Source organism: Trachypithecus francoisi, unplaced genomic scaffold (genome assembly GCF_009764315.1).
Source record: "Trachypithecus francoisi isolate TF-2019V2 unplaced genomic scaffold, Tfra_2.0 Contig01585, whole genome shotgun sequence".
Lineage (NCBI taxonomy): Eukaryota > Metazoa > Chordata > Mammalia > Primates > Cercopithecidae > Trachypithecus > Trachypithecus francoisi.
In genome coordinates this window covers 400,832-414,722 of record NW_022681444.1, presented here as the reverse complement: position 1 = coordinate 414,722, position 13,891 = coordinate 400,832, and the positions used below count along the sequence as shown (strand labels likewise).

Sequence of the window (13,891 nt, the reverse complement as noted above, 5' to 3'; positions counted from 1 at the left end):
AAAAGATACTCCTTACCTTTGACAGGCCTACGGTGCTAAGGAAAACAGACTAGTAAACAGATAAGTATAGGGCTTGTTATAACAGAGGTGTGTAAAGGGTGTTATAAGAATACACAGCAGGGCTCTACTATATGTGTCCTATGGTCATCTCAAAACCAATTCCTTGCATCCAAAACTAAACCATTTAACCCCCAGGTGTCAGCAGATCCTTCTTCCTAGATTCTCTATCCTGGGTTCTCCTGGTTAACAGCCACAGATTGAAAATAACATCAAAGAAAGAAAAAAGAAAGGAAAAAAAGGCACAAGAAACCAAACCAAAACAAATCTTGAGTCCTCCTTTTCTTACCCTCCCTTGGAATAATGGATTTTAGTTCTAAAACATCCCAAATCTATTCCTTCTTCACCATCCCTCATGTCATTGACTTGTATTTTATTCTCTTTCAACCTCACTATAACAAACATCTTTCATTCTAGACTCTCTCTAGTCATTGATTATTTAGCCCCCAAAGTTAATTTCTAAAACTTAGATCTGATCATATATCCCATCCCTCTCCCTTCCTCAAATCTATTTATTGCTTCTGACTAAAAATACAATAAAATCCTAAATCCTTATATTATTTAGTTCTTCAAAATCTGGAGCCAATTTCCATTCTAGTCTTATCTTCTTCTGTCACACCATACTATATACACAAATATGTCATGCATTTTAATGCTCTCACGCCTTTTCCTATGCTGCTTGCTCAGCTGGGAATGTGTTTTTGTTTCCCCAATCAGCCGTTCTCCACCAACAGCAACCTAATAATACAATCAAGTATTCAACCTCCCCCTTTCCCTTCTGCAATGCTCATTATTTTCTTCTAGGGCTCCTCAGGCTTTTTGTTTTTTAGTTCTATCACAGAATTACAGCATTTACCACACAGTAAAGTAACATCAACACTTTCTTTCTTTCTTTTTTTTGAGACAGAGTCTTGCCTTGTCACCCAGGCTGGATGCAGTGGTATGATCTTGGCTCACTGTAACCTCTGCCTCCAGGGTTCAAGCAATACTCCTGCCTCAGCCTCCTGAATAGCTGGGATTACAGGCACGCACCACCACGCCCAGCTAATTTTTGCTTTTGTTTTGTTGTTGTTGTTTTTGAGATGGAGTTTTGCTCTTGTTGCCCAGGCTGGAGTGCAATGGTGTGATCTCAGCTCGCTGTAACCTCCACCTCCTGGGCTCAAGCGATTCTCCTGCCTAGGCTCCCAAGTAGCTGGGACTACAGGCGCCCATCACCACGCCTGGCTAATTTTTATATTTTTCGCACAGATGGGGTTTCACCATGTAGGGCCAGGCTGGTCTCGAACTCCTAACTTCAGGGGATCCACCCGCCTCGGTCTCCCAAAGTGCTGGGATTACAGGCATGAGCCACCGCAGCTGGCTGTCATTTTCGTATTTTTAGTAGACGAGGTTTCACCATGTTGACCAAGCTGGTCTCGAACTCCTGATCTCAAATGATCTACCTGCCTCGTCCTCCCAAAGTGCTGGATTACAGGCATGAGCCACTGCGCCCGGCCCAACACTTGCTTTCCACTCCACGATATTGATCAATCCATTCATTCCAGAAGAAATTACTGAGTATAAACCACCATGTCAAATGCTGGGAGTATCATGGGCACAAATAGTCCCCCTGAACTACTTGTGGACGGGGGTCTTATGTTTTACTCATATTAATTTCATATCCTTACTTACGGGCAGTGTTCAATAAATTTGGTTGAATATACTTCATCGCTGTTTAACTAGTAGGGTCTAAATAATATGAGGAAAAGAAACTAATATGCTACTCTACATGCATGTATTAGGGATGTGGACATTAAGACTAAAATGAACAGGCTTAAAAAAAAAGCTACCCTTGAGTGTACCTGACTCTTCATCAAATCCCCAACTGTCATGACCAAAAAACAACTAACAACTCAGTCACAAAAAATATACCTTGGATTCCCTTTGGACCAAACACTAACCACTTCCCTCCCAATCCCCATCATTTTTTTTGCTCAACCAGTGAAGAAATGGGTACAGCTATAGGGAATCTTAAGCAAGATGACTAAATCATCTTGCTATATCTAAAGACAAAAAAATACTTATTACTTCTTGAGTGTCAATTATATGCCCAACATGGTACAAACAAGTTTTACATGCATTATTACTAATCTTCACACTAACCTTGCCAGATGGGTATTAACTTCATATGACAGACAAACTGAGGTTTGGGCAGGCTGAGTAACTCACTTAAGTCCACAGAGAAAATTGTGGAACTTGATCCAAACCCAGGTATCTAGGTGTCTCTATCCTTTTCTGGATTGCATCTCTCTCCTTCCTGATGTCGCTATCTCCATCCTCTCCCCATTCCAATCCATCCTCTATGCTGTTCCCAGTTGTACCCTTCTAAAACACAAATCTGATAAGTTTACTCTCTGTTTAGAAAAAGATAGGATGTAGCAAAAGAATCAAGTCTGAAAGATGCTGTAGCAGGACAATTCCTGTGGGTTTGTAGCTCTTTAAAATTAAACAAGCAGGATACAAAGAAGCTATAAAAATCACATTGCGTTAGTCTCAGCTTTTGTGTGTGTGTGTGTGTGTGTGTGTGTGTGTTTTCCTGGCTCTGAACTTTGTTTCGCTGCACTGGTTTTCACATGAATTTCGCACAGCCTATCTCTGGAAAGGGTGGAACAAATCTAACAAAACTCAATGGAACACCATCCCTTCTTTATAAAAATAAATTCCTTTCCACCACTACTAACTGCCAGACAACAGATGTCTTTGTTTTCATTCTGACTCTGAATTTTAGGGTTATTTCTTTGAATTATTTTAGTGAGCTAAGACAATCGTAATAATTTAAGCTTTCTGATTAATTTCAGGTTAGATTAAAAAACCAAAACCAAAACCAAAAGAATCAAAACAATCATCTTGGGCCCCTACTTGCACTTAAAGGCAAGAAAAACGAGCTTATCTAAAACTCACTTTTAGGCAAATATGAGCCTACCATAACTGTGACAATTTACTTCTTTAAACTATTAAATCACTTTTGGTTCTAGATTAACTAAAAAAGATATATGAATTAAACAAATACAGGAAATTATAAAATAAGACTCTAAAAATACTTTTTATAAGTTGTAATCTTTTTGCATTGTGTTTAAGTAGTAACACAAACATTACCATCTTAGCTACGGAAGTGTACAATTCTGTGTCAATAAATACATTTACATTGTCATGCAACCATCACCATCATCTATCCTTAGAATATTTCCTTTTCTCCCCAACTGAAACTCTGTGCCCATTAACACTAACTCCCTATTCTCCTCCTCCTCCAAAAACCACTATTCTACTTTCTGTCTCTAAGAAATTGACTGCCCTAGGTGCATCATATAAGCAGTGGAATTACATAATATTTATCATTTTGTAACTGGTTTATTTCATTTAGTACAATGTCTTCAAGGTTTACTAATATTGTAGCATGTGTCAGAATTTCCCTCAAGGCTGAATATTTCATTGTATGTATACCACATTTACCCTTCAATAAAAGCAAAAGTTTCAAAATAATTATAACTTTATAGGATCTTTAAAGGGGTGAGTATCAGGTGTTTTCCATTACAGTTCCATGAGGTAGACATAAGTAGCTCCATATTTAAAAATGGAGTTTCTGAGGGTAAGCTACTTAATCTCTCTTTCTCAGAGACTTGGGATATCCATGCCTTTCTCACCCCAAAATTCATACTTTCCCCACTTTATCTTGATACTTCATACTTCTAATGAAAGGTACAAGAGGTAAGAAGTGGGGATGAAATGTGCGTAAAACAATTCATTTAACTCTGTTAATTATGAGTGCGATAATGCTGACACTTGAAAAAATAAAATCTTGCCAATGGTTTTCTCATGTTCCTGTGGATGTATCAGGAAACACAGTTTAATTTTTTCCAGAACTCTACACATGCTGGCTTAACGCCATTTCAACACAATATCTGTGAAACTAAATATTTAAATTGTTATTTGGATTCCCTGGGAACACAGGGAAAGTTAGCTTAATGTTAATGTACGACTCCTTCACAAGGTCAGATTATATTCCCGACCTTGCTAGTATGGATTTTAAAAATCATTCTTTACTTTTTCTGAACAGATTTCAAAGTATAATTTATATTAATATTTAATAAATGTAAAAATATGAGTATTTTTAAGCAATGCAGGGTTAGCCAAAGACTTTTCCTCTTTTTAGGAAATTAGTCAATATAGTTCTTTCTCATCTACAATTAAGAAAAGCTATTTAAGTAAGCTGTTTAAAAAAAAAAAAAAGAAAAAATCTATTCCAGTTAGAATATGCATCTGTTTACATTCAGATCTAAAATGTATTATTCACTTCTCTTTAATCTACATGATTTTAACCCTAAGCAAGCAAATCATTCAATAGATGATCAAAGTCTAAGATAAATGCAGTAATATAATTTGTGTTTTCTATGACCTGTTTGATTTTCAGGGTAATACATGTAGGCAACCATAAATGTTTGGCAGAAGACACATGTTTTCTGTGCCTTCCAGTATGCTCTTATTATCCTTGATGATAGTTAAAATATATTCCCAAAGCTGGTCCAAAGGTAGTGAGTTATCTCGATTGTTCAGTCAGTTACAGAACAAACTCATTGTTCTACTCTTTTCTCACTTCTCACTACTCACTACTAGTCTTAAAAAATAAAATATATTCCCAAAGAAGGATTCTGCATATCATTTCCTTAACTGATATAAGATCATCCTCAGAAAATGGAAAACAAAATTATAAACCATAGGTTGTTGGTTACAGTTACCAAAATGTATAAATAAGGGAAAACGGAAGAAAGTTTTAAAACAGTCAAATTGTTGTTAAGGTTTGACTTAGTAACATTATGTTAAAGTTACCACAGAAACTCATTTGTCAATGTACCTTCAGAAATGCCAGATTTAGGTACAGAGAAAAATTTATTTCCACAAAGACTTACAGAACCCAAGGAGTAGTAGTTTATAACACAAATGCTCATACAACCTTAACAGGAAATACATAACAACTATGCATTAATTCTTGGAGAGGTATACAATTAAGAAGATATATTTCTCATACTTTACAAATACATACTATTTAATGTCGGACAGGAGCTTAAAAGTAGGATTAGGGCTTTATTTTACTGTAGAGTGATCAGAAAAGGGATTTAGGTGGAAAAGTCTGATGGAAAACAATCTTCAAAAAATTCTCACTGAGTACCTCAGAACATTATGGTTGATTTGGAAAGAGGAGGGAAACTTCCAGGCCAAATTCTATAAACTAATGTGTTCAACACTTGCACACTTCCATATTTGGTCTTGGCACATGAAGAGAAACAAGGCTATTAGGGTCAACGTGAATGGTTACAACGTAAGCTTAAATGTCTATCCAATATTGTTCTGATTTACAAGGTTTCTAAACAATAATGATCTCAGGATCAACACAAAACTGAGAGGGGTTAGGGTGGTAGGGATGACTAGATAACCGGTTTATGCTTAAAAAAAAAAAAAAAGCAACAGCTGTGATGTTTATATGGTGTTTTCTCAGGTATACCCAAGGGCATCAAGTCCTGAGCCTTGAATTTTTTTTTTTTGCTGGGATCTAACTATGGAAACTCAGTAAAACAAGGCAACTACATACAAAGCATCAAAATGTCATGCTAAACTCTGCTTTATGTACATTAAATTCACTTCTTAAATATTTGAGTTCTATCTCCAAGAAACATTATTTAACAAACTATAGGAACGATCCCTGAAGTACAGTCTCGCTAAGAAAGATTATTTAGGCCAGGCGTAGTGGCTCACTCCTGTAATCCCAGCACTTTGGGAGGCCGAGGCAGGTGGATTACCTGAGGTCAGGAGTTCAAGACCAGCCTGGCCAACATAGTGAAACCCCATCTCTACTAAAAATAAAAACAAAATTATCTGGGTGTGGTGGCACGCACCTATAGTCCCAGCTACTCGGGAAGCTGAGGCACGAGAATCTCTTGAATCTGGGAGGCGGAGGTTGCAGTGAGCTGAGATCGCACCACTGCACTCTAGCCGGGGAGATTGCAGTGAGCTGAGATCGCGCCACCGCACTCCAGCCTGGGTGACAGAGTGAGACTCCATTTAAAAAAGAAAAGAAAAGAAAAGATTACTTAAGAGTGTTGTCACGCTGTCACTTTGGGAGGCTAGGGTGGAAGGACTGCTTGAGGCCAGGTGTTTGATAACAGCCTGGGCCACATAGTAAAACCCAGTCTCTACAAACAATAGCAAAATTAACTGGGTATGGTGGCAGGTGCCTGCAGTCCTAGCTCTTTGGGAGGCTGAAGCAGGAGGATCACTGGTGCCCAGAAGTTCAAGGTTGAGGTGAGCTATGACAGCATTACTGTGCTCCAGTCTGGGAAAGAGAACAAGACCCTATCTCTATTAAAAAAAAAAAAAAAAAGTGTGTTGTATTCATTTATTCTACATGCCTGAGAAGTCTAATGATATCTGATTATACTGAAATTACAAAGATAACATTATGGGCAGCCTATGTCAGAACCTTAGCAAACCAGTGTTTTTACAAGGATACTCAACTGTAGCACCAATTTAAACTATTTTCTGAAACCTGTATTCAAAGGCTCCTTGTTAAAACTAGTGGGAAATAGACCTCCAAAGGAGGCTTTCTTTTAGCTGGAAATATACTGAATAAAAAACAGACTTATTTAAAAGAAGCTGGGCTACAAAGTTCAGTTAATATATTGTGTGGAAAACCATGTCCCCTCATGTAGATAAAGTGCATAACACAATTCTCTCAATATGCAGCAGAAAAGGTAGGAAACAGGTGTCTCTATTCCCACTACATTACTACAACACTTGTAAACTGCAAAAAAAATACTATGCCAAAAATACCAAAATGCACACAGCTGACAGGTTAACTTTCCAAACAAATATATACCTATTAATGTCAATGTGTTAACTGTAAACTGAATTATAACACTGAAACAATTAAAAGAAAGAGTGGCCGGGTGCGGTGGCTCATGCCTGTAATCCCTGCACTTTGGAAGGCTGAGGCAGGTGAATCACCTGAGGTCGGGAGTTCAAGACCAGTCTGGCCAACATGATGAAACCCCATCTCTACTAAAAATACAAAAAATTAGCTGGGCGTGGTGGCGGGAGCCTGTAATCCCAGGCTGAGTCAGGAGAATTGCTTGAACCCGGGAGGCGGAGGCTGCAATGAGCCAAGATTGCTCCAGCCTGGGAAACAAGAGCAAAACTCTGTCTCAAAAAAAGAAAGAAAAGAAAGGAAAGAAAGGGAAGAAAAGAAAGAAGAAGAAAGAAAGAAAAGAAAGAAAGAAAGAAAGAAAGAAAAAGGAAGGAAGGAAGGAAGGAAGGAAGGAAGGAAGGAAGGAAGGGCACCACAACATGACTATAACTCAGTTTTTTGTTTTTTTTTTTTAATGGGAACTGGCTGTGTCACCCAGGTGACACCCATCATAGCTTACTGCAGTCTGGAACTTCTCAAGTGGTCCTCCCACCTCAGACTCCCAAAGTGCTGGGATTACAAGCATGAATCACTGTATGCCACTAATATTTCAACTTTATGAATCCGAGTTATCTTGAATTCAAGTTACATGTGAATTTTAAATGTTACCAATACATACAAATCAATCATGGATTGAAATTTTATTTATACAAAGTGAAGTCTACAAAGGAAGATTTAAAAAGACTTCTCTTCCCTATTTTGGTTTTTTGTTTTTGTTTTTGTTTTTTTTTTTTTTGAGACGAGTCTCACTCTGTTGCCCAGGCTGGAGTGCAGTGGCCAATCTCCGCCCATTGCAACCTCTGCCTCCCGGGTTCAAGCGATTCTCCTGCCTCAGCTTTCCGATTAGCTGGGACTACAGGCGCCTGTCACCACGCCCGTCTAATTTTTGTATTTTTAGTAGAGATGGGGTTTCACTATATTGGACAGGTTGGTCTCGAACTCTTGACCTGCTGATCCGCCCGCCTCAGCCTCCCAAAATGCTGGATTACAGGCGTGAGCCACCGCACCCGGCCCCTATTTTCAGTTTTTATAAGTAAGCTCTAGTTAAGTCTTCAACACATATTAAATAGCACCTTATACAAACTTGAACTAAGGCAACAGGTCCTTCGTTTAAAAAAAAAAGTTGGATGAGCCATCCTTGGTACCTAAGCTTTTTTTCCCAACTACCTTTCAAACATCAGTTTAATGTTACAAACACAATTCCATTCACCTTCCATTGTTTTTTTTTTTTTTTCTTCCAAACAAAAACAGCTGGAAACTCACTCACTGTGTACTTACTACTCCAGGCACATGTTTGTAAATTCATGTGAACAGAAATATAAAAGGAATTGTGAAACCCTGTCCCTAGCAGGTTTTTTTCCCCTGATAAAAAGCCAAAGAAAATCAAAAGGCCTCAAATTCAAGTTGCAACATGATTTAAAACTAACGGAGCACCAGTACCGGGAACACTAGTAGTATGATCACTCAACACGATCTCCTAGGGCATTTGTTTCCAAAAAAGAATTCTCGAGTAACCAAAGATATACAGATGCGTGAAACGCAGGAGCAGATGATAAACAGTCTGGATGTAGAAGAGTAGAGACCAAAGTACTACCAGGCAACGGACAGCGAACTCCTGAAGTCTTGAGGTTATTCTTTGGTTCAACACGTAAAACCGTTAAGAGTGTGGATAATCAAAGGACACAGCGATGAGGTACTGGGGCAGCTGCTTCAAGATGAGAAGACTGGGATGCCAAGGACACTTTAATTGCAGACGGGGAAATGAGACAGAAAGACCAACCTGAGATGGCAAAGTGACAGTGAAAACCTGCAAATCCTTGAAATTTAGGCGCAGCCCAGGACAGCCTGAGGCCCAAGGTAGCTTAAGACACAGATACGGGCCTAGTGGGCAATGGGGAGAAACTGAGGCGGGGGGGAGCGGCTGGATTCCCAAGTAGGACCAAGCCTAAAACATTAAAGACACAAACCAGCTTTGCAGAGGGACCAGAGGGAGGGCCAAATACGCAAGACTCAGAAGACCGGCACCCACCCAGACAGGGGGAACCGGTTTGGGCAGGGGCTCCCAAGAGCGGCCCAGCCTGCGCATGCGCCCTCTCCCCTCCGTCGCAGCTCCCCCTCCCCCCAATCACGGCTCCCCTCAGAACTCGGCCCGTCGAGGGAGCTGAGCGGAGCTCTACTGGCCCGACCCCGCGGGATGAGAAGACGGTTTGGCTCTCCGCAGGGACCGTCGGAAAATACCCCTGGGGTTGGTAGGTAGGAGAGTGGGAGGAGGAGGAGGGGAAACGCGGCCCTACCCGACCCGCCGTCTCCTCCTCCGCCGCCCGCCGCTCGCCGTCCCGGAGGCTCCACCGCCTGGGCCTCCCAAGCCGCCCTTTCCCCGCCCCCCCAGCCCCTTACTCACGTGAGCGCGACTTCTTCCGCCCTCCGCCCCGCCCCCTGCCCCGTCTCATAGGTCCGCGACCACGACGAGCGACCCTATTGGCCCAATACCGGGAAGCGAGGCGGAGCTTCCTCTTTCCGAGCCCCACTTGGGTTTTCAGCGCGCCTCAGGACTGTGCGCCTGCGCGAAGTGCACAGGCCGTGAGCTGGACCTTGGCTGCGCTCTGTATCTGGAGTTGGACAGGCGGCCGGGACTGGGGACTGTGGAAGCGGACTGGGTAGTACCTGTTGAGCCTAACAAAGGGTACAACCCCAGAGTACTGGTGCTTGAGCAAGGAATCTCCCTGCTTATCTTTCATGTGCAAGTCCTGTTTGAAAGTCAGTACTTCACAGCGTAATAAAATTCACTTGGCATTTATTGAGGGCGCACGGTGTGTCAGGGATTGTGATGGGTCTTTATGTGGCTGTCTCATTTCAGCTTTACCACAAACCTGTGAGAATGGTACGATTTTTCTCATTTTATAAAGTAATTTAGCTTTATAAAATGAGTCTAGACCAGAATTCTAGACCAGAATCCAGTCTAGAAGTCAAAACTTCCGACTACCAAGTGCTAAAACCACTGGTAAAACATAGCTGCCTAAAGGCATTTAAGGCACACAAGAGGACAGAAATGCACAAGGTTATATCAGATTGTGACTCAAAGATGAGATTTTTATTTTAATATCATTCAAAGGTGAAACACAGCAACAGCAATATAATGAAGTTTAAAGTCCCTGTCCTCAATGAATGTACAATGTAGTGGGGAACAAAACCAATGATTATTAAAGTGCTAGTTAAGTCTTATTTTTAAAGAGACCCTATCTTGTCCAGGCTGCAGTGCAGTGCTATTCACAGACGATCGTATCCTGGGCCTCGAACTCCTGGGTGCAAGCTCTCCTACCACCTCAGCTTCCTGAGTAGCTGGGACTGTATGTAGCCACGCACCACCGCACCTGGCTCTTAAGACGTGATAATTTATGAAATAATTCTACAGCCTCTTCTTTTCTCTTCCCCTTTCTTGATTCCAACTGGCATATGCTCTTTTCCTGGTGAATGAGTCATCTACAGTGTTTTCTGGTGGATAATGCATCCCGATCAACCAGAGAAAAAACAGTAAGAAAAAGCTGTGTTCTGTTGCAATCCCTCTGTGATTTGTCTAATACAACAGAAGTGGCTGTACCCCTGCAGAAAAAGAGTTTCGCTTCCTTTCTCCTTATACAGTTACAAAATATCCATTTCAAGATATTCAAAGAATAAAGTATTAGGGAGAAAGTAAAATCCCCTGAACTCCCAACAAAACCACTTTTAACGTTTTGGTGCCCTTTCATGTATTTCTTGATTCATGTACACCCCAAATATTTATGTAAATCTTAACATACATTTTAAAATAAAATTGTACTACACAATCAGTACAACATGCCTTGGAGAATACAGACAAGCTAAAATAAAATTTTTTTAAAAAGCATTGCATTAAAAAAAAATTTTTTTTAATAAAAAAGGCCGGGTGTGGTGGCTCATGCCTGTAATTTTAACACTTTCCAAGGCTGAGGTGGGAGGGTGGCTTGCGCCTAGGAGTTCGAGACCAGCCTGGGCAACATAGTGAGACCCTGTCTCTATGTTTTAATGAAAAACAAAAAACATGGCATTCTCAGCGTCAATGTTAATACTTTACAGTATATCCTTCTGTGTGTATTTTTTTTTTTCAAAATGAGATCACTTTAGTCATCTCCTTTTTCAATTAAAAATATCTACCTTATTTCAGTACATTTTCTTGTCACCTAATTCCTAGATCACATTCACATTTTCTGTCAACCTAAAGTTATTTTTACAGTTGGCTTTCTTAAATGAGTAATATTACAGGAAAATTTCCTCTCATATAATACCTAACTACAATCAAATATTCTGTTGACCAAAAATTATATTTTTCCAGTATTCCCAAATCAGTATCCAATTCAGTACCATAAATTCCATCTGGTTACATCCCTTGATTTTTTAACTATGGCACTTAAAAAAAAATTAAAAGATTCTTGTTCACTGTAGAAATCAGGCCACTTGAAGTGCAAAATGTTTTTATCTGAGTGGTTGCTTCCTCATGAAGTCATTGAGCTTGTTCCTACAAGCCTTGTATTTCTTGAACAAGAAAGTTATATTTGAAGACTCAGTGGATTCAAGTCAAACATATCAGACTAGTACACCTCACAAGTGACAGGCTATACTTTATGTTTCATTATATTACATACAATGTTATGAATCTAACCTATTAGATGTTATGTTAGATACATAATATTGTATCTATAATAGATGCAACATTTACGGTATCTTACAGAATTATGCTAATATTGACCACTGGATTAGTGATGATATACATGTTGTTTTTATCATCTAATTCATTTTAAAAATAGACTATAGTCTGTTTCAATGCCTACCAATTCTATATGTTGATATCCCATTCACAGAAAATGAATTTTGGTTTCCAAATATGCTCAACTTTTTTTCAGTAAGTGACTTTGTACCCAAGAAAATGTGGTTACAGTATATGAATGGAATGTGGGGCTGGTGTGAAATAAAGCAACGTAGTAGGCTAGAGCCAAAATAGGAAGGTCCTTGAATGCTAAAATAAGGAAACTGAAGTTCACTCTATAGACACACGGGTGCCCTTGGATATTTTAAAGGACAGTGACAATATTAGATTTGGGTTTTTTTTATAAAGATCACTCTAGTAAAACTAGAGCAGGGAAAAGAGGAGGTTGATAGAATAGTTTGGAAGCTGCCTAAGATGAAGAAGGCATGAGCTAAGGAAGCAAGGGAAAAGAAGAAGGAACAGGGTTCCATGGGTATTTTACAAAGAAATATATTCAAATTTGCTGGTTCCTTCTTCGGCTCATTCAAATCTGTTTTTGAACCCTTCTATGTAAATTTTTCATTTTAGTTACTGTATCTTTCAGGTCCAGAATTTCATTTCAGCTTTTTTTTTTTTTTTTTGATAGAGTCTCACTCTGTTACCCAGGCTGGAGTGCAGTGGCACAATCTCGACAAACTGCAACCTCCAACTTCCGGGTTCAAGTGATTCTCCTGCCTCAGCCTCCCTAGTAGCTGGAATCACAGGCACGCCACCATGCCCGGCTAATTCTTGTATTTTTAGTAGAGATGGGGTTTCACCATGGAGGCCAGGCTGGTCTCGAACTCCTGACCTCATGATCCGCCTGCCTTTGCCTCCCAAAGTGCTGGGATTACAGGCATGAGCCATCGTGCCTGACCTCAGCTCCCTTTTATTTCTCTTTAATGATAGTCTAATTTTATTCATACATTGTTCTTCTGACTTCATTCAGGTCTTCCTTTAGTCCTTTTTGTTTGTTTGTTTTTTTGGAGACAGAGTCTCTGTCACCTAGGCTGGAGTGCAGTGGCAGGAACTTGGCTCACTGCAACTTCCGCCTCCCAGGTTCAAGCGATTCTCCTGTCTCAGCCTCCCGAGAAGCTGAGATTACAGGGGTACGCCACCAAGCCTGGCTAATTTTTGTATTTTAGTAGAGACAGGGTTTCACCATGTTGGCCAGGCTGGTCTCGAACTCCTGACCTCAGGTGATCCGCCTGCCTTGGCCTCCCAAAGTGTTGGGATTACAGGCATGAGCCACCGCGCCCAGCCCTGTTAGTTCTTTGAACTACTTCAAAATAGTTTTAAAGCCTTTGTCTATTAAGTCAGATATCTATCTTGGCTTCTGTGGAAATAGTTGCAGTTGATTTATTTTGTTCTTCTGAATAGACCATACTTTCCTGTTTCTTTCTATGTCCTGTGATTTTTTTTCTATTTTTGAGATGGAGTCTTGCTGTCACCCAGGCTGGAGTGCAGTGGTGCGATCTTGGCTCACTGCACGCTCTGCCTCCTGGGTTCACGCCATTCTCCTGCCTCAACCTCCCGAGTAGCTGGGACTACAGGCACCCACCACCACGCCCGGCTAATTTTTTGTAATTTTTAGTAGAGACGGGGTTTCACCGTGTTAGCCAGGATGGTCTCGATCTCCTGACCTTGTGATCCACCTGCCTCGGCCTCCTAAAGTGCTGGGATTCCAGGCGTGAGCCACTGCATCCGGCTGTGATTTTATTTTTTTAATTTTATTTTTCAACTGGAGATGGGGTCTATATTGCCCGGTAACAACCAATTAAGTGAGACTACAACCACACGCCTTTAAATTTTTCTACAACCAGTATTCCCAAATCAGTATCCAATTCAGAACAATAAATTCCATCTGGTTACATCCCTTGACTTTTTAATTATGGCACTTAAAAAAAAATTAAATTTTAAATCCTTATCATTTGTTGTTGTTGAAAATTGAACATTTGAATCTTATAATGTGGTGAATCTGAAAATAAGATTCTCCTTCTGCCCCCATGTTTGCTGGGCTTTTGTAATTGTCTCTGTGCTAG

General features: G+C 40.3%; 2 protein-coding genes across 2 annotated transcripts in view; one reads left to right on the top strand and one right to left on the bottom strand.

Annotated features, from left to right (window-relative positions):
- The window catches only part of RABGAP1 (RAB GTPase activating protein 1), a 166,622-nt gene extending 157,171 nt beyond the window's left edge, over positions 1-9,451 (bottom strand). The window contains exon 1 of the mRNA XM_033190393.1: positions 9,346-9,451. The gene's annotated coding sequence lies outside the window, so the exon portion shown is untranslated. The remainder of the gene's footprint in view (positions 1-9,345) is intronic.
- On the top strand, positions 6,782-9,849 carry LOC117070616. The gene is made up of 3 exons (XM_033190050.1): positions 6,782-6,839; positions 8,937-9,300; positions 9,504-9,849. Exons 1-3 carry the CDS (start codon positions 6,782-6,784, stop codon positions 9,826-9,828), a joined length of 747 nt encoding a protein of 248 aa, XP_033045941.1. The 3' UTR covers positions 9,829-9,849.
- The last annotated feature ends 4,042 nt before the right edge of the window (positions 9,850-13,891 follow it).